Source organism: Leuresthes tenuis, unplaced genomic scaffold (genome assembly GCF_036924035.1).
Source record: "Leuresthes tenuis unplaced genomic scaffold, fLeuTen1.0.hap1 SCAF_17, whole genome shotgun sequence".
In the NCBI taxonomy this organism is placed as follows: Eukaryota; Metazoa; Chordata; class Actinopteri; order Atheriniformes; family Atherinopsidae; genus Leuresthes; species Leuresthes tenuis.
Window position 1 is genome coordinate 19,722,040 of NW_027325371.1, and position 26,343 is coordinate 19,748,382.

The 26,343-nt window shown below is 43.1% G+C and overlaps 1 protein-coding gene across 2 annotated transcripts in view; it reads right to left on the reverse strand.

Annotated features, from left to right (window-relative positions):
- Window positions 1-17,323, reverse strand: part of usp43b (ubiquitin specific peptidase 43b) — a 58,344-nt gene extending 41,021 nt beyond the window's left edge. Inside the window, exons 1-2 of one of the 2 annotated variants that reach the window (XM_072368932.1) lie at window positions 16,345-17,321; window positions 11,886-12,032 (exon numbers count right to left, since the gene is read on the reverse strand). In XM_072368932.1, coding sequence (XP_072225033.1) covers window positions 11,886-12,032; window positions 16,345-16,971 — 774 coding nt within the window. In that variant the 5' untranslated portion in view covers window positions 16,972-17,321. Of the gene's footprint in view, window positions 1-11,885; window positions 12,033-16,344 lie in introns of both variants that reach the window. The other variant, XM_072368931.1, reaches the window with a different exon arrangement.
- Between the last annotated feature and the right edge of the window lie 9,020 nt (window positions 17,324-26,343).

The following is a 26,343-nucleotide window of genomic DNA, read 5'->3' on the forward strand; positions in this document are numbered from 1 at the left end:
TATTCTGAACACTCGAGACATTTGTCAGTCTTCCCAGGAGTGAACGTCTCAGCACGGTCAACCAAAAGCCAGGAACGCTCAGTTCGAATGTTGAATGTTAAAGTTCATGACAGAGGAATTGGAAAAAGGCTGAACCAGTATGGCTGGCTAGGACCAGATTACTTCTTTGTATGTTCTATTTAAATTTCTTTTTTTGCATTTGACTGTATTTTGTTAAAAGGGCTTTCCCATGTGCATGATAAAGATAACTTGGCCTACATTCACTGATTCATTTCAATAGGGGCGATGTGGACTAACAGAAAACCATTAAACTCCCAAATCTCTATCAAACCCAAAACTGTTGACTCCTGGACAGCTGTACCTCAGCACAAAAGCCTGAAATTGCACAGGTTAACGGTACACTTTGTCCCACCGGAAAGGCTTTCAATAATTCACCCACAAATTGTTGCGAGAGGTGATTCATCTCGGCGAGCTGATCCACTGTAAAGGAACTCAGGCACTTTCATTTCAGTGAGGGGAAAAACAGGAAATGCCCCCCCCCCTCCTCATGCCCTAACTGTCCTCACAGACCGACCACCTGTCTCGTTCCGATGCTTTCTCAGGGACATAAAGGGAGGTAGAGCTCAGTAATGGCCCAGAGGTGAATTATTCAAACGAGCCGTGGAAACGCAGACACTCGGACGGTCGTGTACTTCAGCTGGAGAAAGCACTACAGCGGAGTGATAGAGAACCTGCAGCCAGCAGCACCTTGATCCCGGTGCTGATCGTAACTGAGCAGCTCAGAAGGCGAGAGAACGATGTGGTGGAGGGGGGCGGAAAGACGACGCACATGTGTGTGTGTGTGTGTGTTCGCTGATCGGCAGATGCAGATGGAGCAAGAGCGAAGAGTTATTGAGTAAGTGGTGTATTCAGCTGACATGATAAATAATGGACAGTATCCTCCAGCACAGCATGCTTTCGTGTGGTTGCCCTCTTTATAAATAGTCTATAAATAATAGTGATGCTGGAAGCTTTTCTCTCTGACCCTTCAGCCCATTATTACTCGCCATCGAGCACTCTGGGTGGGTTGCCTTTGCGAACATGCAGAGTGCTAAGACGTTGGTGTTTGCATTCAAATTGACCTCAGGGTTGTATCTGAGTGATTGCAGCGTGCTAGAAAGCAATACAGCAGAACAGCTTGAATCTGCTTCGGTTTTGACTGACAGGTGAAGAGGAAGGGCAAACTTACCTTAAGACACTTCAGCACACTTGTCTGACAGGCAACTGTGAATAAGACGTGGGATGTAAAAAACACGACCACTATTATTTATTTTGCTTCCACAATAACCTTTAACCGCTCCAGGTCCTAAACCGAAGTTAATACGGGAACACTGTGCACAGCTGGCGAGGACTTAAGGTTGTTCAAAAGCTTAAATTCAGCTTGGAGCTGGGCCGCTTTTGGCACTTAACTCAAACTTTGCATTAAAAGTTCAACTTGAGAGCTGCACGGCTAATAAATTGGCAACAATGTCCTACTCACTGTCTGATGCACCCTCTGCCAGCGAGCTAAGTCTTCTGTTCTTCAGAGCCGTTAAAACTTACACGGAAAAGCTTTCAGGTAGCTTGTTATTCGTGGTCGCATATCAGGCCGGACAGTTTGCGATCACCGATTCCAACCACTTAAGGAAAAAATATGACTCCTGATTTTGTTTTTGGGACTGTAATTCCACAGAGGACCCACCAATCACAGAGCTGAACCATGTTCCTACCAAGGGAGAAAAATGGATAAAAATCTGAGAGGTTGACAAAATGTCCTCTTCCAAATGACGCCTCATATTTCATACAATCTGAATGAGCCAATCCAAAAGGTTTATTCTTTTTAAAGAAACACTTGGTGAGGTTAAAAAGCAAGAATCTGCAAGATAAGAACATTAATGTAGATTTAAAGATTAACTTCTAGAATACATTAGGCACTCTCTGAGGGCCTCTGCTTTTTTTAAATGAACCTATTTCTGACCCTTTCTATGCAACGGAACGAACGACATAATGAATTTTTGCCAAGTGATCAATTAAGAGTCAAAAAGTAAAATTCGAGTGCAAAGCTAATGTTTTGCTTTTGATTCGTAACTCTGAAATGTTTCATTTGCTTAAGACACCACACCGAACCGATTCATTCAAAGTGGCGACTGTCTCTGGAACTTCTATGTATTGTACTGGGAACCATATCTCATACGATCATGGTTTACAGTAAACAAGTCCTGAGACTTCCCGTAACTGTGATGACACTTTGGCTCACCATTTGTGCTTTGAGGCTAATTGTAACTCTCAGCAGCTGATGTAATTGTGATGGCGTTTCATGTGTAAACATCCTCTGAACAAGTCACTCTGATCATCTCAGTGGCATTATTTGGCACTATAGCACGGTGTTAACTTTGCATCTTTACTCTGGTTCTCTGGGTTTGAAAACTATCCATACGGATTCATTCTTCCATTTCAGAATCATAAGCCTAAAGTCTCAACCAAAACCAAAATATGTGCTTTTGATTGTTCTGCGTCATCAGCAGATTGAAAAGAAAGTGCTTTCAACAAGAGCAATGAAAGAGAGCGAGGAGCAACTGAAGACTGTTTTTCCTTTGGCTGCTCATACGTTGAGGGTAGTGAATAGGACCTTCAACGTGGCTAAAAGCCTTTCGTCAGCAGCCTTAATAATCTCACCTCAGAGGGACTCACAAACAAAGATGCTGAATAGGGTTGCAAAAAGCAGAGCAGCGCTAAATACAATTAAAATGATAAATAGCGAGTCCTGGTTTCTCTGCGTTTTTCCCCACTTCACCTTTCAATTTTTCTGAAGACTACTGCATTCATTCTCAGTGGGCAGTCAGTCACTGCAAGAATGACCCAGACCTTATTACCTGCCGCTGTATTTCTCTGTCTGAGTTTTAACGCCCCGCTGGGTTTTCAGCGTTTCTCAACAGAAAGTGGACCGCGGGCTCCAAATTACTCACAAGAGCAACTATGCCTTTGAGTGACTCTAGCTTGCAATACTCTGCCTGTCATAGACTGAAAACTTGAAGCAGCAGCGTGGTGCAACCTCAAAGGGGTGACGGTGCAACGTGCCAGGCCACTATTGATCAGATGCAGCATCTTCCCAGGGTCCTGCTGCCACGGAGAGGTTGCCAAGCGACCACAGGTGGAAGGAGGAGCAGCTTTTTCCTCGGTTTTCTGTTTTAAAGGCTGCAAGCAGTGGCTTCATATTTTGTTGAAAGACATGAGGGTCAAAGACAGAAAGCAGAATTTCCACACTTCCTTCACGATACTTACATTTTAATGAAAGACGGTGGCAGGCTTTTAAAATGACAAGTGAAGCTGATTTGACATTTATTGTTACCAAAGATGAACTCAGTGTAGCTCATCAGCTGATAAACGCTTTCTAAAATTCAGACAGGGAGATTGTCCTGGGATGGTGGGAATACATTCGGGAATACATTCGAGTAATTTTATCATATCCTTGCTATCCCTGATATTAACATATAATTAGGAAAAATTTCACTTTTGCATCTGGAAAAGTGGAAGGCGTAGCTTTTTGTTCCGGATGGAAAGAAAAAGCAAACCACAATGAAACCAGAGTCTTACATTAAAGACGTAATTTCATCAGTATATGGACCCCTGGATAAGGGTCTGCTACAGATCAACGACTGAATCAAAGCAAGACTTTCACACTAAGTGGTGTGCACGCTACTCCAGTACACGTCGATCAAGTCTGGAGTCTGTGTAATGTACTATGTTCCTTCCTCTAAAAAAAAAAATAGTCTATAGCGCATTGATGAAATGCAGCGATTGCATGAAGGATCGGACCACTCACCCGGTGTCATGTCACCTATGGAAGCCCTGGATGAAGCACAAGCAAGAACCGCAACAAAAAACAAGATAAAGGCACGAATATTGATGAGTTTGTCCAGACAACTTATCCACAGTCAAGTAATTACAGAATGTATAAGCCCGATTTAATGCTTAAGACTCCTTAAGAAACCTTCTGCATGGATCAGAGCAACAGTTTTTGGTGCCGTCATACTGTAAGCTAACTTTACTGACAAATGTCTTCCAGACTTGTACATCAAAAATCAAAGTGAAAAAAGATCTATAAAAAGTATTATATAGATCTGAAGTAACAGAAATTCTGAGAATTAAGCGGGCATAGAAAATAGATGGATGGATGCAACAGATGGCATCAAATCAAAACGCTCCATTTAAAAAAAAAAAATGAATCTTCCCTGAATCATATATATTACCCAGTGGCATTTTGAATGTTCTTATTAGGGAGAGGTACACACCACCTGTTTAATATTTAAAAAGTAATCAGTTATCAAAGCCCCATGTTGGCTCAAACACATTTTTTACAGTAACAGCAGGTTACTGCTTAATGATAAGGTTTGGTTTGTTCATGTGGATATCCTGCTATGGTGTCTTAAGCATGGCAACTACAAATTCTACATAACACAATAGGTGCCATTACAGCATAATAATGTCACATTAAATTCTTGCTTCAGTCGATATTCGGTTTGTTACCGTAAATATCAAAGGATCAGAACGACATTTGAGCCCTTAGGGTGTAGTGGAGCCAGTCAATAGTCAATGATGCCCCTTTTGTCTCTTTCATCCTCTAAAAGGGAAGGAAAGCAAAAGAAGACAGTTTCCTTTAAATGAGGAAAAACCTTTGTATGTAAATAGAACTCTTAAGAAGACTTGTTCCGTCTGTGAGAGAGCAGCAGGAGAGCACGGAGGGAGAAATTAATTCTAATCAAGGCCTGAGCTGATGAGGGGTTTTTTTTTTCTTTAAATCATCACCCTCCTGCCTCTGATGACTATGGTTACACAGACAAGGATAAAATAACTAGATACGTCAACAGAAGCAAGTTTTAAAGGTGATAACCAAGGGCGATTAATACGTTTTACACGGAGATAGTGCTGAAAAGTTATTAAAAAAAAAAAAAGGTATTAAATCAAAGAAAAACAAATAGACTTGAGCTTTCTGGTTGAAGGCAGCGTCTCTTACAGCAGAGACAGAATTGATAATTATTGCTTTCCAGGCAGATTCAATTTAACTCAAGATAACACATTAAAACTGGACTTAGCGTGACAGGCACGCCTCTCTGCTTAAATAAATTCTATCAACAACTGTTTAAATCATTCCAGTCAGCCTGTTTTCAGGCAATTTAATTGACATGCTCCCTGGAAAGCCTCCACTCAGCAAATGTGAATCTTTTAAATCACTGGACTTGGTATTATGTGCCAGTCAGACCCAGCAGGCTTGTGAGTCATTTGTGTTGGAGTGAATTTCTTTATATCAAACAAGGAATCCGTCAGCTCATTTAACAACGGGGTTTTGGACAAAATAAGATGAAGCACGGTATTCTTCTCAGAGGGCGAAGCACGTTTAAAGACAGATCAATGAGCGTTCAAACAATGCCCTTTAAAAGGTTTGTGTTCTGCTGATTCAAGCTTTCATTTGTAAAGAAATTAGACCTTATTTAGCCTTTCACATAACTCAAAATCACACTAAAGCAAATACTAACCGTGCCTCCCTTTATTTGAAAGCTGACCACAACCTATGAGAAATACCCTGCAGAGCAGGAGCCGCCATCTGTGCCGTTAACTGTTATTCAAATCTCTGCTGACGGATCGTGTTGTCTGGAGCGCTCAGATAGGTAGAAGGAAACTGCACCTGTGCCACAGTCAGAAACCCTGAACCTAAAGAGCTGCCTCTGGCAGCAAGCACAGTTGCAAATCCAACCTCCATAACTGATAGAGGGATGCTGACTTTAACACAAACACTTGGGCTGGGTTTGAAATCATTCCTTACGCGATGGTCCCATTGAGCGGAAAGAGATTTCAGGCACTCATGATCATTATTTCGGAGTCATCGCTGTGAGCTGTGGCCATTTCTCAACTGTAATGAACTGTGGGATTGTTCGCAGAAAGCAGTGCCACTTTTTGGTACTATTTACAAAGGGATTTTGGACTCAAGTCATTAAAAGTTCATTTTAGATCACCAAGGTATCTGGAGTGAGCCAGTCACTGATGTGGGACAAAGACCAGCCAAAACCTCAAAAACAAAATGGTCATATTCGCACCCGACCCTGCGAGCTGCTTTTCCAGCTGGGTGGCTCCGAGCCACAGGAAGTCATTTCAGCTTGGCAGGACAGACGGAGTCAAAGCCAGAGAAGAGGAAACGCACACAAGAATCCCAACTGAGTCATTTGGATTTCGCCTCGATTAGAACGGAGAGCAGAACTAACCACACGCAGGCAACCGCTCTGCTGGTTTACATCACATTTAGCAGATGATTTTATCCAAAGCAATTTAGAAGTGATGAACACTGTTCAAGCTACAGTGCAATAGGAAACCCCTGCGTGAGCATTAAGTGCTAAATCTTTTTAAAAGGATAGTACAGCTGGAGCAAATACAGAGGTGGAAAGGAAAGGAAATGCAGGTTAAGAGTCAGGTTGTTAGGAGAGGGGAGATGTCTTGAAAGTGGAGAGGGACACCTTCGCTCTGATAGCATTTGGGAGCTTATTTCCCCATCATGACATCTGGATTACGACTGCTTTGTGTGTAGGGAAGGCAGGGCCACATGTGCCTGACAGGAGCCTAGGAGTAGGCTCTCTCTGTTGGAGAGATAAATAAAGGAAGACATTTTTATGTTGATGGATTGGGTTGAGATGACCAATACATTATTCTTAGAGAGGTTTAGCTGAAGGTGGCACTCCTTCATACATGCGAATACATAAGACAAGCTACTGCTGAAAGTGTTGAGTCAGGTGTCATCTGCATAGAGGTGATACAGGAATGCAAGCAGATGGCGACAGGAGAAGGTGTACACTGCAGACAAAATGAGTCCTCAGGGCAACTAGACATTTGAAAGAATGCCGGGTGTGGCACAGTTGAAACCAAGAGTGTGCCACCCCTGAGATGCCCAAGTCAGAGTATAGGTAGTAGAATGCTATGATTGACCATGTCAAAAGCAGCAGACAGGTCTATATAGAGTTAGAAGAGCGCTTATAAGCATGTTCTGCAAGAATGACAATAATAAACCACGCTTAAAACTTTGTTTCATTCAACAACCACACAAAAAAAATTACAAATCATATCTCAAAGAAGGAAAATAACAGCACAACTTTAATTTGAGGGCCAAATTATGATTATTTTGCTGTTAACGAGCAGGAAGGATGTGGTAAATGGCTTTATCAGCCACTATCAAAGGTTTTGATCCAGTAAAACTTTGGTAAAGACACACCGACTCTCAGGAGTTATTGTACAGCTGGTTTTCACTAACATTAACACAGATCACTGTCTTTGCTAACATTCCTCGATAAGATCCCCGCTAAGTCCTCACTGTAAATGATCTGCAGATTTACACTATTTGTGGGGCAACTTCCTGGCAAGATCATTCAAATGCATCTTCCTGTGGTTCTAATTATGAAAAATAGATTTGATGTTTTTGTACAAAAACAGTGCTTTTGCTTGATCAGGCACATTATGTGAATAGCTACAATTTAACATTTCAACGGGCCTTTTGCTATGCAGAATCGCTGCAGCAGCCCATTTTTCTTTTTCTTTTATGTTGCCGGTTTAATGCTTGACTGACGCACCGTCGTTGGGAATCAACATACTTTTTCTAAGGTAAAGAGTCAGAGAAGGGGGTTGTAGTTGATGAGTCTCCAAGATGTGGAGCTAATCACAGAGCCAAATCGGTGTGTGTGTGTGTTTAAGAGACAGGCAACGTGGGAGAAACCACTGCTCTAATCGACTATGCTGTGATGCTGGAACAGCTGTCTGCTATTTAAAAGCACACACAGATGTGCTCCTAAGCCACCTCGTAACAAGCAAAGGTGAACGGCGGTGGATTAAGAACACTTGTTTTGCGCCAATATTTCGCAAATGCTGTGCGAAAAGGCCGACTAGGCTATTACTATCCCTAATATCTCTGATTGCCACTGCTGTTTACTGCACTCTCCTCTGAGTACTCTCAGGGTGCACAAGTGTCCCTTTCTTCCAGCCACTAACAAAGAGGTACATTCATAAAGCCAACGGGAAGAAACACACACGCACACACACACGTACAGACAGAGAGAGATATTCACACTTGCACTGTGTTTCCTAAGCAATAAACGATCAACAAAGCAAGAGAGAATGTGCGTTGCATGAGTCTAAGCCATAGGGAGTCAACAGCAAACGCTGGAATCTGTGTAGTGTAAGCACAAACCATTCAAGACACCCAGCAGTTGGAAGGGCAAAGCCAGCGCAACAGGTCTGTAGCTACAGAGGGATACTGGGGAGTTCCATTATCCGTACTTCCTCCTTAGGGTCTGGTTTTTATGTGCTCAAAAGGTTACAAACAAGAAAAACTTCAAACTAACTAGCACAGGTCTGCAGAAGAGGACGGGACCTGACGAATCCTCGTCTGCGAGTGAGAACGTGCTTGGACTGGTAAAACTGAGCCCCAGCCAAGCTGAGGAGATTCACACTGAGATGCACCAGCCAAACATTAAAAAAAAACAACTAAAGAACAGGCCAAAAACTGACTGACTTGATATCTGAGAGTGGTGCGAATCCCTCTGCTTAATTTGAGGGAGGGACGCGATATCAGGCCGCATTCCACAGCATTACTGTACATTCCTACAGAGCTCCACTACGTCACCATTATGAAGAACAAAACAGTTGATAAGATGAGGAGTAAACCATGATTCACAGGGAGACAGAATTACTGGAATTACTTCCCTCTCAGCGGCGATACTAAGCGGAGTGTTTATCTACTTGCATGCTTCCTCACTGATAAAAGTGAAATCCATGACAACTTCTGATGTCTGCAAAGAGCCGACCCCGGCTGATAGCAGAAGGCCTGGACAAACATAAGAGACAACTGTCACAAGAGATTTTCTACTCTGGACAAAAGCCATATTGCTGCTCTCTCCCCATCTCACTGCTGAGATATCTACTCAAACGCTGCGGTGAAAATACGCCGTCTCTCCTTTTAACTGCCTGTATCTCTGCTGTCAATTCTTTAATCAAAACCTAGGCATGAGTGCTTAACGGGATGAAAAAAAGCAAGGAAAAACAATTACAAAGTGTAAAAAGGAGAACAGTCTTCCCAGTAAATCAACCAAAAAAAAAACCCTTAGGTAAGAAATAAATCTTCAAATGTGGTGCCAGCAGGAGTAATAATTAAAAAAAAAGGTACTAAAAGTGTATGAATGGCACAATAACATGAATCAAAACCGCTGACTGCTGGGAATACAAGTGTTGGCATATTTTTTATTCATTTTTTTAACCTCGTTTCTAAAGGTAAGAACAGCTGGACTAAACATCTGCGTTGACATGCTCATCAAAATCTATCTGGCAGAAAAAAATTAGGGCAAAATTTCCATCTACGCCCTTTGTTTCCTCTCACAACAGATGTCATCGTTTATCCAGGGAGTTGAGTTGGATGTGAACCTAAGGGGTTGGGGGGGGGGAGTCACAAATGTGATCATAATGTTTAAACAAGTCATCGGTATGGGAACTTGATGACTTCACTTGGCTCAACCCAAAGCAATTGACCACACAACAGAGGACAAGAAACTGTTCCCAAAAATCCAAAAAGACCATCTGAATAATCCCAAAAGCAGGGAAAAAAAGCACTCAAATGTTCTCACGCTTAGACGAACATCGCTGTCCTCACAGCTGTTAAGCTGATCGGACGAATGATGCCCAAAGTACAATGCAGACAGCAGCGCTGCCAGACATGTCACCAAAGCAGACATTCTGTAGACCTCAGCTGTCCCTCAATATTTTGCACATAAGAGTATCGACAGCCATTCCAGCGACTGTTTGCTACCGTTTTAGTCAGGAGTGAAAGCCTTCCAGTGTGTGCTAATTAGCAAAAAGTATAGCTTAAGCTGATTATAGGAGGAAAATAATGACATGAAAAAAGTCAAATGGGCTTCATCTAAGCAGTTCCAGTTCAGCAGGTGAGGGAACATCATCATCCATACTGGATTTCATGGTGACCCATCCAGTCTCTCATTCAGAAAGATCCTTATCAACCAGAAGGTTGGCGGCTTGCTTCTTTGCACATCAATGTGTCGAAGAGTCCTCCTTCAGAGACAAAGCGCTGCATACAGTAAAAAGAGTGCGTTTATATGATAAAAGAAAAGCTGTAGGAGTGTCTGTGTGAATGTTGTTTTTTAGCACTTCATCACACACAGAGCTTTCCAACCTCTACCTGAACTTGTTGCCACGCACGCAACCGTGATACACGCATATGGCTCCGGTACAATCTGACGCAAGTCTGTCGTTTCCTTACTGTTTTTTTTAAATATCCAACAGACAAGCTGTCATCTCCTACTGTTCACCAGCCCGACGACATCCACAGTGCCTGCCATTACTCGCATTAAGAGCTTAGAGTGCCACTGTGTTATCAGCCACGTGTGTGTATTGCTCAGGTCAAACGAATTGGACACAATTTCAGGGTAATTTAAGAAAAATTTAAAGCAATAAAAATGCAAAATGGACATTTACATGTTCAGAAGAGGGCTAAAAGCTGAGAAAGGAAATGCCCAAATAGAATTTAGTTCCAGGGGTTCAAAGTCGATCTTTTAAGCCTCGTGTCCTCCACACCTCACAGGCTCCTTTAGGTGTTAACGAGGTGAGGCGACATTTTTCCTGGGGCGCCACATGCAGACCTTATCAGCAACTCTCCAATCCCAGCCTCCCGTCATGTCCTCGCCACATCCAAAGTGCACCAAAAGATATGCCTGGCTCCCCACCAAAAAGCCTCACTCCATCCTTCACTCTCAGCCGAAATTAAAGGGAAGCACGGCTGATGAGGGGGGTGGGGGGGTAGTTATATGGCATCAGACATCTGTCTGAACCGTGGAACTATGGATGTAAAATAAGACTGACTTAGGGATCAAGCCAACCTGCTCCTTATGTCCTCTCTGTCGCATCTCACAGATCTCACCCTCTGAAGACAGACCAGCCTAAAAAGGCGACATAACCTTGGCTACTTATGAACTCTGCTGAGTGTGCACTTTCCAAAAATACAGCCTTCTTTTAAACTGAGGCTACAAATCACAAGGAAAGGCTCTGCATCATTCATGCAACTTTGTATTTCAACATCATTCAAGGATGTTGTATTTCAAACTGTTAAATCAGCTCGATACCCGACCATCCCACTTGATGCTGTAGCGATGGAAAAAAATACTGTTTTGAGTAATAAAGGGCGCCGAGTCTGAGTAGGGCTACATGTATGACTCACCCACAGCAACAGAGTTTAAGTTTATTCTCACCTGATTCAACTATATAATAAGGGGTTATCTATTTCAAAAAGTAAAAACATGTTTTTAATAATACATGAATGTTCTGCTTTAATGGCTCGCAGCACAGCAGTTCAAAGTTCCAATCTAGAAGCATCAGGATGCACGGCGCCTGCAGGCATACCTCCTGAAGGGGACACGCTGAAAGAAAAGCCAACACCACATCTTCATACTCGTCCTCGCTTTATTTTGCAGGCAAAGCGTTCGACACAGAGGGAGGCTGCACAGTACGGGGCTGCCACATTGGTTCTGGTGGCATAAAAATTGGTCTGAAGAACAAATTTTGAGGCCTGCAGCTAACCTGGGAGGAGATAAATATCATGGAGAGATCTGTGGATTTTTAGAAATATTCCTGTACAAACCTGATTGACTTGAGCGACAATAAACACCATTTAAGACCGACGTTTCATTCTTTTATCATCCGGATTCGCATCAACATTAGCACGTTACAACACCCGTTTAAGGCCCCACATTCCTCGCGATGTTGCTGCTGTTACTGGAGCAGGTTATACTGTGGGGTAGCTCTTCTTATGGAGGACTGGTGAGACATACCTTTCCAGGAGCTTTGGCCTTGTTGTTGTTGTTGTGAGACGCCAGGATGACGTCTTCGTGGACCCGATCCAGCAGCCACAAGAGGAATTCCAGGGCATCGTGTTGGGAATTACCGCGAAACTGTGACCCATACTTTGACACCACAGTCTGGAGGGAGAGAGAAGTAGACGTGATGAAAGCGTCATTATTGTGCATCATTATTAGACTTTGGTGTGTTTTCTGAGTAAGCAAACTGTTAGTAATGGAAGAGAGTTGTGCAACTCCACGGTGAATGTTCCAAATTGTCAGCATTTTAGAATTAAGCTGCATCTCGAAAAGCCTTTCTGGAATGCCTCTACGTTTGTAATTATCTTAAAATATGACTCTCAGGCACAGCTCACATAGGTTTATTAGTCCAACTATTGTTTCTGAATGAGCAGCTTCCACAGAACGCTGATCAGAGGAACCCTAGAATTGCAAATCTGCACCAATGCTCTTCACGCTTCTCCACCCATTTCACACTTTGACTGATGCAGAGTCATTTCGGATTTACAAATTCTGCCTCCGTCTACCCCTCTTAAAAACCAAGCTCGTTAAAGAATATTTTACTGTCTGAAAGTATTACCTTCACTGCCTCACAATCGGAGAATCTTTATGTCAAACAAGAGCTCCGAACAACATTTTTGCTTAAAAGGAGACCGAAGACCGCCGAACTTCAATTCGCAATCGCGTTGGAATGTGACAGCAGATGTAAATGTGACCAACTTAATTAGGCAAGGAATTAGCCTCATGGACTGCAGCTGGCAGCTTGAGGAAGCAGAGACAGTGATGAGAGATTACGGAAGAGGGAGCGACAGACTTTAATCTGTAAGATGGAATATGCTTCTTATAGCTGCTACACTTCAATGTGTTGTCGGGTGAAGCTAGATGGCTGTCAGTGGAGAGCCGCCAGGTCAATTCTTAAAAAAACAGCAACAACCCAAGAAAAAAAACAGACAATGATACTGCATTTGTAAAGTAGTTCTTGAGAATAAAAACTGAAGGTAGACTCTTCACAGAGCGATAGAGTTCTCTCATCAGGTCTTCTGATGCATAGCACACCTCTGACTCTGGGAAGTACTCGGCAGAACTCTACTTTTCAGTGAAGCATTTGTTGACTGTTGAGGAAAAACGCAGCCTTTTAAAAGACGGATGCCGCTGAAACATTGAGGCCTGTTTGGAGGAGATGCTTTGATATTTACTATGAACCGTGATCTGCGCTCACCTGAAGCCGCTGTGCAGCCAGTCATTACAGCAAAGCAATAACAGTGATTACCATCAGCTCTTTGAAGGTGGCAATTGTCTGAGCAATATAATTAAGGCTGGGGAAAGGCCGTGAGCTTTTTATTACCGTCTCTGGCATAATGGTCACTCTGCCGTGGTGATGTGTGCGACCTCTTAACTTGAGAGAGAAAAAAAACACCCAAACTTTAGCTTATGGTAAATACTAAACCATCTGTCCGTGGCTGGATAAGTGTTCACTTTGGGCTGTTTATTTGTACATCTGGCTGTTAGCACACCATTCCTGCTTCAAGGGGAATTAAGAGCATCAGCCAGGCGCTGCTAATCAAATGCATTCGATTAATTACCAAAACACCTCATACCAACTGTCAAGCACGGTGGTGGAGGGATGATGATTTGGGCTTGTTTTACAGCCACGGCACCTGGGCACCTTGCAGTCAGTGAGTCCACCATGAACTCCTCTGTACACCAAAGTATTCTAGAGTCAAATGTGAGGCCATCTGTCCGACAATGATCCCAAACACAGCAGCAAACCTACAACAGAATGTCTGAAGAAGAAAAGAATCGAGGCGTTGCAATGGTCCAGTCAGAGTCCAGAGCTCAACCCGACTGAAATGCTGTGGTGGGACCATCAGAGAGCTCAAAGAAATAAAGCTACACTGTAAAGAAGGGTGGGCCAAAATCCCTCCACAACGATGTGTGAAAACCATGAAACCATAAAGGAAACAAATCGCTTCAAGTTATTGCAGCAAAAAGTGATTCAACAAGCTACTTGACATAAAAGTGAAAGATTAGGCGAGTTGTACTTAGTTTTTTCGCACACTACCAACATTTTGAAGGAGGTTTTCATTAAATGAATGACACTGTAATATGTCCTCAGTTGTTGTTAATTAGGGACCATTTGATTTAATACGTGCCGATGCGTAAAAAGCTTCTAAAACAGTCCACCTGACTCGGCCCACCACTACATTCTGTTCAGTGATCTCGCCCCTCCTTTTCAGGCTCCGTGTTATGAGAAACAATAAGGTGGCTGTGGAGCAACTGTTTGAGTTTCAGGCTTCGTCCTCGTTCGGGCCCCTCAGCGCAAACACACAGCCCTGTCGGGTGGGGATGGGGAGGTCAGAAAAACACAAGAGCCCTGTCCAGATCAAACACACACATCTGCTCCCAGGTTGAAGAATCTCAGCCCGTCAACAGCAAACATCAGAGACACATCTGTGAGAGTGGAAGCTCAGAGCACACTGAACACGATACTTATCACAAAGCACCAAAGTGGCACTTAATCTTTTGTGAACACTTCTTAAAGCCGCTTCCCTCCTTCCACCTGCGTTGTCCTTTAAGCTTGGTGGGGCTGGAATGTGCTTGAGAGCAAGGACTTTGCTGTTTTATTTCATTCCTCAGTGGGACGCCGCACTCAGATGACCTGAGAGGAGGCCACTCAGAAGAACTTCTAATCATAGGAGGAGAATTCTACGCTTACAGTCCAGGTACACGAAAGCGGCAAGATTTCTTTAGAATATTGTCAAACACATCTTACCTTTACATGATGATGCATAAATTGGTTCTACAGTTACACCTTTCCACTCAATATAATCTAATACAAAATATGAGCACCAGTAGAGGTCACCTGACTTCTTAATGGGTTAATCTGACTGTTTTGGTAGAGCCTTTCTAATCCCCCAAAGACAAAACACATGACTTTCGGAAGCATGACTGATAACCAACTGCTGCCTAAATCAACAAATCAAAGAGAGCTATTTTAAACAAAGACAAATCCTTTCGGTAGAAATGCTCATGAGTGCTTGGTGTCGTTTTCGGTTGCTGCAAGTGGGAGCTCGTTCAGCCTCTCAGACACAAGCCTCAGAGCTATCTGATCATTTTATAATCCTTTCTCCAGGCAGCTGTGGTATTACTCAACAGGCAATTTCAGAGGACTCGGGCTGCACAAACCCAGGACCTCCTGTGGCCAAAGAACAGCAGTGTGTGCGAGGGTGTGTGTGTGTGTTTGCATCTTAACACAGGAAACATCTCATCACATACAAAGAGTCATGTTCAGTGTTCTTTTAATTTATCTTTTAGATCTTGGCAAGATTATCTATGCTGCTCCCGCTGATCTTTGTGCTGAAATGTGATATCGGAATCCTGCAAGATAAGGAGGAAATGAAAGTGTGAAGGTGAAGATTTATGGGCAGTATGAATTCTGGTTGATGGGGGAGTTTTTCGGAGAGCACAACAAAGGGGAAGCTTTACTGAAAAAAAACGGATTCTCTGCATCAGAGACCACCAAACACTGCGACTCATGCCGTGAAAAACTGACCACCGCAAACCTCAGGTCAACCTTCAGCTTCCTGATATCACCTTCGAGTGATAAAACAACATAAACGTGCGTATAGAAGTGGTCAAGATACTTCCGTAGTCATCCTTGCAGAGTAATTAGCATGTCTAAGAATAGATCCATTGTGAGTTTCTTTGTTTGCTGCTCCACATTATCTACTTCTACGGCTCAGAAATCCAGAGCAAAAAGCTGCAGGCAGATAAAACTGCATTCCCCGCCCCAGTGAGGGTAGATAGGACAGCCTGAGGGTTTCCTCAGAGTGCTCTGCCATAGCCCCTGATCCTCGGGGAGGAAAGATTCTACAGTGGAAAGTAAATCATCTGTCTCTGACATCGTACTCTGCATCAGAACAGCAGCACACCCACTGCAAACACCTCCCTTAAGAGCTGCAACTAAAGAAAAACAAAACAGGGAGGTCAACTTTTTCAATATAATCACAAAATTATCAGCAAACCGACAGCAGAGTGAAGCTCCTGTTTATCTTTAAAGGTTGAACTCTTTTAGAAGCACGAGACGTTCTGCTAGACAAATAAAATCCCAGTCAGACACCTGCTGAACTTTGTGTCCTCAGACCGCTGTGACACCGAGCAGCAACCTCATTATCACTTAGCAGGGAAGCACTGAAGTCACAGGGATCCACACTGCATGTTATATTAAATCATCTCTTATCAGAAGACCACATTCGAGCATCTCTTAGTGGCGTTTACATCATTCGGGCTTCAGAACATGCCATGATGTTAGATCAAACTTAGGAGCTATTAATGCAGCAGCAGGTTTCAACTGTAAGCTTAACTTTAACACCTTCTGGACTGTTAACACACTACATGCACCTGCAGACTTTAGCTTTTGGGTCTGTTGGGATACCTTGAAGTCCACTGACAGCTGTGGGGTGTACTCCAAAGTCCACAGAGCCCTGACAAGAGATGCCAACTGCTCCGTCACTTCTCCCCTGACCAGCCGTGTCTCGTCACTTTTCACCATCCCGTTCACTTTGCAGTCGCTCAGGTCCATCTTGTAGCGCTCCAAGCCCAGATACTCAGCCAGCAGGTCGGTGTTGCTCAAACACTGGACCACGGCGTTCATGAAACAGGTGTTGCCGTGGTTTTTCAGCCCCAGCACACCTGGGATTTTGTCTCCGTACTGGCAAAGTAGTTTTTCCCTGCCGGTGCACAGAGAGGAAGACGTGCTCGGAGGGTTTTTCGCCACTCGATCCCAAGACGCGTGTGCATCACCTTTCACCATAACCGAGCTGGCGCTCAGGGTGCAAGGTGCGCCATTTCCAAACCCCCCGTCGTCGTCCTCCGCGTCCTGCGCGTCAGTGTCTCCAAAGTGGGTGAAAGTGCCCAAAGTTTTGATAATTCTGTTCATAAAGCTCCCCACAGACTTGAACGATTTCTTGCGAAAAAGCTTCCCAGACTTCGCCTTTTTCCCTTTGCGCTTCTCCTCCTTCGACGCCGGCGTTTCCTCCTTGACTCTGCTTTGTTTCTCCATGACGGCACCTCTTATTCCCTCGTCGTTCTATTCTAAGAGGGATAGGCTAATTGTGCAGATTTCGACGCCGGTGTCTCACTTCTCCTCCCGCGTCCCTTGTCCGGATGGAAGACGGCAAAGTGCGCAAAGGTGCCACCATCGCGGAGCCAGGAGACACAACGGCACGCTGTTATTCCGCACGCGTCTGCCAGAAAACCTTCCTCGTCCATCCCAGCACTTACTGAAGGCGTTCATTATAACTCCGACGGCGCTGTCACAAGCGGCACCTCGTCACGGCCAGCACGACAGGAGCCGCCGCGCCGTCCACTTGCAGCACTAAGTTCGCCTGGAAAAAGCCTGGGATTGTGTGTCTGGCTCCCCCTCCCACTTTGCAACACATGGAGGAGATAAGAGAGCCGTGTACAGCTGGGATTCGTGACACACAGATTCGATTTGACTTTGGCGTCAGTAATGGAAGGCAGTTTGGCTCGGTCCTAGGTGTAAAAACACTACTTACAATTAAATAAAAAAAAGGTGTAGCTGCTCAATATAGAACCAGAACATCTCCACCTGCATCATTACTGGTGGAATGACTGGACCTTAGGGAATAATGTGCTCTGCTCAGATGGATCGATTACAGTTGTTTGGTCACAGTAACAGTAAAAAAAAGAATGTCTTTGAGAATTTTTCTGATAGCACTCCACCCCAGATATGATTTTAGGGTTGCTTCGGAAACCGCTTCAGTGTGAGACCATGTGTCTGAAAGCAGAGGCTGAACTGGAAGTGGACTGAATGGATCCTTAGCTGAACAGCAAATCCTCAGAGGAATGGGCTGAAAAAGAAGATGTTCGTGCAGCGTTAAATGCTGGATTAGTAGCTTCTGAGTAAATAACTGAAAAAAATGACATTTTTCTTGTGCCGCTTGTTTTCAGATTGGGTAAAATACATCTAAATCAGAATGAATCGACTTGCAAATCCATCCAGTGTTGCAAGTGAAACCTTTTTAATATTCAATGAAAAATGTTAGATCCGGAATTTGAAGGCAGCGGCACACCTCAAACAAGTTGGGCTGGTCGACAGCTCAGGAACATGATTGGGTGAAAAAAGAGCACCTTACAGAGGCAAAGTCTTCCCAGAGTTTCCTCAAACCACATAAACTGCATCAACCAGTTGACGAACAGTTCAGACTGATGCTCTTCAATGTATATTGCAAAGACTTTGAATATTCCACCATCTGCAGTGAGAAATATAATCAGAAATTCAGAGAATCTGGAGACATCCCTGTGGACAAAGGGACATGACTGAAACTCTATATGGAGCACCAAAGATCTTCAAACGGCATCAAAAACAGATGCGATTCCGTCATGGAAGTCACTGCATATGCTCCGGAACGCTTCCAGAAATCACTGTCTGTGAACACAGTTAACCGTCACATCCACATCCACAAATGCAGGTTAAAGCTCTGTCATGCAAATTAGACCAGAAACGCTGCTATCTTCTCTGGGTCAAAGCTCTTCCAAAATGGACTGAAGCAAAGCTGAAAACTGTTCTGGGCTCGGAAGAATCAAAATCTGAAACCGTTTTTTGGAAATCGCACCCTAAAGGGGAAAGTAACCATACAGCAGTGCGCTGCATCTCTGATGGTATGGGAATGCATTGGTGCTTATTAAACTGCCAACTTTCACATCTGGAGAGGCACCATCAATGCTGAAAGGCACAAACAGGTTTTAGAGCAACATCTGCTCCCATCCGGACGTCTGTTTTTGAGGGAAGGGAACCATTTCAATTTCAAACAGTCATGTTGCTTTTTATGCATTATGTAAAATATCAATCTGAAATGTAATTAGTGGCTGCGTCTGTTCAACCTTTCCTTTTAAAATATCGTCATGCAAAAGTATAAAGTTGCCCCAAAAAAAAGCCCAAAACTGAAACGATCCCGTCCCTCCGATCACTCACTGTGCAGTGTTGGAGTATTTGTTCTTTAGTGTCATTCCATCACTGCTTTCTAAAGGCCAAAACGAGTCTTTAGGCATTTATAGGCCTTTAAAAAATTAGGATAAGCCATTTAATGAAGAAAACAGTTGATTCTGGATTAAAACTAATTTAAATCTCTATGTGATGTTACACACACACACACACTGCAGCTCCTTTGCCTGTTTGAATGACATCAGCTGTTTTCACTCCTCCAAGACAGCTTATAAACGCTTCTAATGCAGCTAATGACACTTGGAGTCTAACGTGATTATTTTAGCCTATTTTGATCTTTTCTAAAAAGGCTAAAAAGAGGGCATATCATGTGTAAGTCTGTGACAGCAGCAGCCTTCAGTAGAAATTTATTAGCCAAGGCTTGAATGACATTTATCACAGGTTACAGCGCTCTGGGTTATTACTCTCGTCACTGGGCCATGAATTATAATGAAGTTTATCTCCGTGCGAACCAAAAAGAAGATATGTTTAATCACACAGGGTTGTCACATATAATAACTTTAAAAATGGCAGATTTATTGGGGCATTGAGCACGAGCACTATGACTGACTGCTTCTATCTGCTCGTGCAACCCGAAGAGTGAGACGGAGCCAAGACTTTGCTAAAAAGAGGGAGCCTCTCACTGCGTTTTCCTTCGTTTAGCGCTGAGGCTAGTTTTCAGAAGGAATAAAGTCATGAAATGCTGTCAGCGGAGAGCCAGGGAGCCACGAGTGGACACAAACTTCATTTTGAGGATCTGAATATGACCGAGCAAAGCCAAAGTCCTCCTTTTCCCAGCAGAATCTGACCCAAACAAAAGCAAGCAAATAATAAGCTCCATAACGCACAATCTACCAACCACGCCTCATGCTCCTGTGAGCAAGTGCAGAAAACTATAATCAAGTAAATCTAACTTCCATTAAATGCCCCCTCCGAGCCAATAGGGATAAGCAAGTCTCGCGTGCTGTAAGAATTTGTGATCTGCAAACCCACCAAGGTGCTTGGAGATCAACCCTTTGACTTACATAAATCCACAATGTTTATATCTTTGCAGTCAAAATAACAACCCGAGACAGATTACTTTCCAGCAGCTTTTTTCACAAACACTGACAGCGCAGGAAAGGCCCGTCAAAAGCTCTGGGCCAGAGCACCTTCATCATTTGACTGCAGGAGAATAGATCACTCCAACGTCTGACTTTTTAAAAGTCTGTCAGAGTGACCCAGAAGATTGTAGCAGCGTAACGATCACCTCCATTCGGAAGTTACCCCCCCCCAGGTAAGTATTCCTCAGGCTAAGTAAAAGAAAACAAAAAAAGCATCATCTTAAAAATATATAGCAAAGTAATCTTATTATTATTAATCTTATTATTTTTTTTTTCTGTATGGAATCAAATTCCATCATTTCTGATGGGAAGAACATGTCATAGAAAGCAGAGGTGGAAGAAAATATACAGAAAGATGTATTTCTACCGCTACACAGTTTAATCACATCAAAGTTTCTGTGAACAGTATTATAAAACTCTGCCTCTGTGACGCTCTGTGTTGCAACAAAAAAACGACGTCATCCCTGAAGATGAAGTAGGCAACGGAGACCATCTGGTCGCCTGAGTCATATATGCTGTCTGCTCAGGGAACAAACCCTCCCTTTAATGAAAGAACAATGCTCCATCGCTCTAACGCTGCCCTGCCGTGGCTGCCTTTACACAGTAACATACAACCAGACACACGAGAACACGCGTTTTGTGGCTTCGGAGCACAATGAAACTTTAGAGTTTGCATTCGATTTACGGTCCCCGGACCTCTCTTGTTTCCTGCTTTTCGTGAGGGACTTGAAGCAGACAGAGCTGATGACTGTTACTCGGGACCACCTGAGACCTCGCAAAATGCCTACACAGACAAGAGTGATGAAACAGCATGCCCTGGGAGGAAATCAATGCAGCTTAATGTGTTTTTATAGCGCTGACTAAATACAGTGTTCCCAAAAAAGTTTTTCAAGGTTTTACAAGGCGATCACCTTTGTCGGAGCTAAACTCGTCTGTGATGTGAATTAGTTTCAGCAGAAACAGAGGGTGATGAGTGGGCGAGTCCTGGCTTCCACTGGGTCCCAGATTATGTAGGCCCCATCTGAGCTGGCAATAACACATTCCTTGTCAGTGCCTTTAATCTTAATGCCTTTGGCAGAGGCCTTATGCTTTCTCGTGGTTTCCAGGAGCTTGTGAGGCCTGGGCAGGATCCCCCACACACGCACCTGGACAGAGAATAGACAGCCATCGGCTTAGCGGCACACATGAGGCGACTGACACAGCGCTCCCTCCAGAGACCGTGGAGCCAGGCTACAGAGCTATTTCTATTCATGCCCTATTTCATCCACCGCCAGTCCTATTTTCACTGTATCTGATGTGTTACCAGTTACAGCAAGAAACTAGACACATGAATGCAGCAAAGAACCAAACTGGTTTATATTTAGCACTACAGTAGAAAGGCATTTGATTCCTTTTATGAAGGCCTGTGCGAGAACAATATATATATATATATATATATATATATATAGTTCAAATCTCATGGAAGCTTCAAAGCTGAGTTTTTGTGACAAGGCAGATTCGTTGATGCATTTTAGCAGTAAATATATAGCTCTCCACTCATTCCTGCTTGAGAGAAGACGGACGCTGGGTGCTTCTACTGTGGGTCCATGTTCACAATTAGTTTCGATGCCGCTTTTACCAACAATCACTTCGAAGAGGAGAACAACATATCATTCGACATGCTGAACGAAATCGGAAAAGATTTAGCCTTTTCTACTGGTTGATGACGCTTCAATCCATCAAAGAGTGCAAAACTGCAGGAGCTGCTGGAGGTAAAAAGCTCCATAGCAAAAGACCACGGAAAGTTTTTATTTTTTCATTCTACGAAAATCTATATTTCTCTTTTAAAGATAGTCTCTACAAAGGAGAGAACATGCCACACTGTGCAGGCTGCAACTTCACACTGATTGTATTATGGCGCCCTCTACTGTTGAGCTGTGAACCTCGCAGGCCACCGTTCTCATTTGAAATCAGAACGAGACTAAACAACGAATGAATATTGAAGAGCTGACAGTGTTGCTGATCGCACTGACAACGGGCCCCTCCCGCTCACAGAGGCTGGACTGTCACAGTTCATGAGAATCTGTTAGAAACGTCAGAGCAAATTGTTAACAACATCACTCTGGAAGCCGATTCTGTGCATGGTCAAGAGACCGTTACTTCTGAATCAGCATGTCTACACCATCTGGCACTCTGAGCACACAAGTGAAGTACAAAAAATAAAAATAGCAAACTACTTCTTTCTCTCTCTAGTGATATTAGCATTATTATTTCAAGCTCCACAACTGCAAGAGTGGGACCAAATTTAAGGTGTGTTTCCGATGAACAATAGGCTCACGCATCTCTCAAAATGACAGACAAACTGCTGCAATTCTAGGTGTCTACGAGATCAGTTTTTTAGGCTGGCTGATGAGATCACAAGCCTAAATGGATTATAAACACAGAGCAGTACAATCGATGCCACATATAGCTGCACATGAACACACAGATCTGTACAGGCTAAGGAAACAACCTCAGCCCCTTATATGTTACGCCCATCTTAAGTAGCTAATATTGTTAGCAACCAAGTAACACTTCTATCCACTTCTATTCATGGGAAATCTCCCAGTTCATTTGTCTGGAGGAGATTTAAGAATAAAAGCTCCGTTTTATGTTTCTCAAATGTCTCCCTCCAAACAAGCCTATCCAGTAGTGTGAAATATCACTGTAATGTGGGCTTGGATTTCAATTGGCTGTGTTTGTACAGGTGAACGAACACTACAACAATAATCATGTAAAATAATCACGATAATCCCAGATAATCGTGATCATGTGACTTTAAACGACGCACAAAGAGAAAAACAATACAAGCCACTACTGTAGTAGCAGTAACTATTAAATACATTTACAGTATATATACAATTTAGTACTATTTAGTAATAAGTCATTAATCCGCAAAGGAGATATGTTGTTGCAGCATAACGTTTTTGAAGAAAGATAACTCAATAAATGAATAAATAACAAAACAAAATAAGTTGGCAAAGTTTTGGAAAGTTGGTGGTTCAAATCTACGGAGATGGGCAAGAATGGATTGGGGTGTTATTTTTGTAACTTGGCTGCTAACAAAGGTCAAGCATTGGCAGTCCTCCTGCTGCTCCCTTGTCAGCGCTCCAAGCTCATCCATTTTATTTGCCACGGATCTCACATTTCTCATGACAGTCAAGTCAACTTCCTCCTCCTTCCTCCCGCTCGGCATCCTAGACAGCTTCTCTTCAACTTGCCTGGATTTTGGATCTTATTCCAGGCATTAATTGGACTTGAGAAAGCCCTATTAGCTGCTCCCCACGTAAACAACTTGAAAAAAGTGCTCGAATTAAGAGAAGAAATCATTCCAGTAGCACAGCATCCAACCCACTGAAGGATGAACTGAAATATGATACAAAAATACAGAAAAAACACTGACAAGGGTATCCATCTATCCAGTGATATATATCTATATCTATATGATGTAGTGGCAGTAAGAATGACTAGCACTTGTGCAGTTGACAATAAGAAAAAATACATATTTAAACAAAGATTTGTGTCCTCCAGGTGTTGATTCCATGCTAGGTTAGCCGTGAAAAGGAGCCATTAACTGAATGTAGCGCCATTTTTTCAATGTGCAAAATGCCTCTTTATGAATGTTTTATTTTGTCATAAGTCGTCGTGGGTAAACCAGACAGACCTTTCCCAGCTACAATTTCCTAACGAGACATACCGAAGCAGCAGCTTCTGGAACATAATTAGCTCCCGTAGTTTAAAAGTCAACAATTTTACTCACGCTGAACTAAATTTGACCTAACCTGTTCAAGACGTTCCTCGCCGCTCGGTGCATGCCGGGAAAATTGGACCAAAGCAGCTGTGGCGCGGGGGCCATGCACGAGACTTCTGGACGACGGCAACAAAGACAGAGAAATTTAACGTATGTTTTTTGTGTTTGCGTCACAGAACGTTGGGTCACCGTTCAACGGGCCCGTAACTCCAAATGTTGGAAAAATGAAGGGTGAGTGCACGTGCAAGCTTCACATCTGGAAGGAAATATCTCACAAGAGCCAAGGAAAACGAGCACATTCAGTACAAAAAAAAATCATAAAAGTGCGCCGATATCACAGCAGTTCATTTCAATTGCAAACAGAGCCTTTATTTGTTCCTTTATGTTTAGCATAATGTGTTGTGAATCATCGCCCCCTCTGACACTTAAACAAAAGTGAGGTTAAAGGTAGCTCAAAGCTGCTCTGCACAAAGGTCTTTATTGGGGTCACGTTCGCCTCGGCAGACCACCCAGCTGCGTGGGTGGAGACACATTCGTGACAATGTACCGTGTTAGACAAATGTCGGAAAAAGTAGTCATAATTCTCTCTGAGACACAAATGGCCTGTGACGACTTCAGTCAAAGGGACTTCAGTCACATTCTGGAGCTGGCTTCCAGGGTGGCATCGTTCAAGAATGAATTATAGCAAACATGAAAGGCACAAAACTGCAATTCAAGTTGCCTTCAGAACTCCATGGATGCGACATTAATCTCTGAGTGGGCAGCGTGAACCAAAAAAAAAACACACTGTCTTCTTTTATGCACATCAGTTCAAAAGTGCGTTTGTTTCGACGCACCAGGCTATGCCGCTTCAGTCCTGAAGAGGGCAGTATTTAGCAAAGAATTGTGCCCTGTGGAGCTCAGTGGAGAATCCAGAAGTGAAAACTGCATAGGTGGCCCAGAACCATCAAGTCTTTGGCACAGGTCACCATCAAATTTTGAATTCCTTTAGTTGAATTATTGTTATTTATGCTGCCAGTTACAGTCATTCCAACACGGGTCTATCTTGAATTTATTGTATTTATTGTCGATCACTTAAGTCTTATCCACCTTTATCGTGACTTTTTAATCAAAATGACATCTATGTTTAGTTCTCTGTTTGGTCAGCTGGTTGTTTGAATTTTTTTTTTCCTGAAATGATTAAACAAAACTGTATTGTTCTAACAGCTCTTGAGTTTGATCTAAGAATGAAACGTACTAATTCATTTTTGAAAAGAGAAAAGGAAAAACACGTCTGTACCCCAGAGTTTAGGGTTCTCACGTTTTTTTATTTGAGTGGGCGCTGATTTGTGGTGACCTGGCAGCACTTGAGTGTGACTGCCGTCCTCAGATGTGTCTGATTGGCTTAGCTGGTCTTAGCACACGGCAAATTGGATAAGCTGCTAATCTCCACACCATGGCGACACTGCTGTATCCTAGGTGAAGGAGACGTAAGATAATTTGTTGAGTTTAACATCCATCATAAATGGGGAAAATATCTTTAGCCACTGTTTTTGACTTTTTAATCTGTGTGTGTGTGTGTGAAGTTATCCTGCGGGGTTCATTTTAGATGCACATTGCTGCTATTTTGTAAAGACATGAAATGATGTGATGGGAGAGACTTGGGTATGCAGTTGGACGATCTCTGTTTCCGCAGAATTTTGCGTGGTTTACCAGCAGCGCACAGCTTACAAAAAAAACAAAAAATAAAAGCTCTTGTTAAAACTCTCTTTGTCAACTCAGCTTTAGTCTGAGTGGAACATTTACCAGCAGTTACTGACATAACTCTGATATGTTTATACAATAAATATGGGCTAAAAATTGTGATGCAATTCTAGAGAATGTTGTTATCGTTGCACGCTTATCCTCCTCTAAATACTCATTCCAAGCACTTTCCCCTCATTTTTGTGTGATACACAGGATGCGATTGAGGTTATCACTTAGTGCATGGGTTTTGGAAATGTGATGGAACTGTGGTATAGCTTATCAATCTAAAATGAGTTTTTTCTTACAGTGTAGTTTGTATACTGACTGAGACTGCCAACCAACAGATTGTTCCAGGATGTCTCTGTGAGGCACATCCAGTGCGGAGGTGTACCGACTTTTATTCTTCTAACCCAAGCTCTGGAGGCGTTGGGCGTCTCAGGCAAAACCAAGTAAACGCAAGATGTAATGTTTACAGACTGCATTCTAACAGAGGCAGAGTGAGCTTTGTTGAGGATGGAGACCAAATTGGTTACGATAGATAATGTGCACGTGTTCCCAGAAACATTGGAATTATGGGGCCCTAGTGATTGCTCGGTTCTCCTCTGGTATGTGCACTTGCACATATTAGACACTGGAAATATTTTAAACGTCAGGGTGAGTTTATCAGACAGCCCAAAAAAGGGGAAAAATGTGTGTTCATAGGCTTGTTGCTGGATAAACTGGATAGTGTAGTGGTAAGATTGCCACCTTTCATGTGCATGACCTGGGTTCAAATCCCCTGCATGAAAGGTATTACCTCCAGTTGGGGTCCTTAGGCAAGGCCCCCTTAGC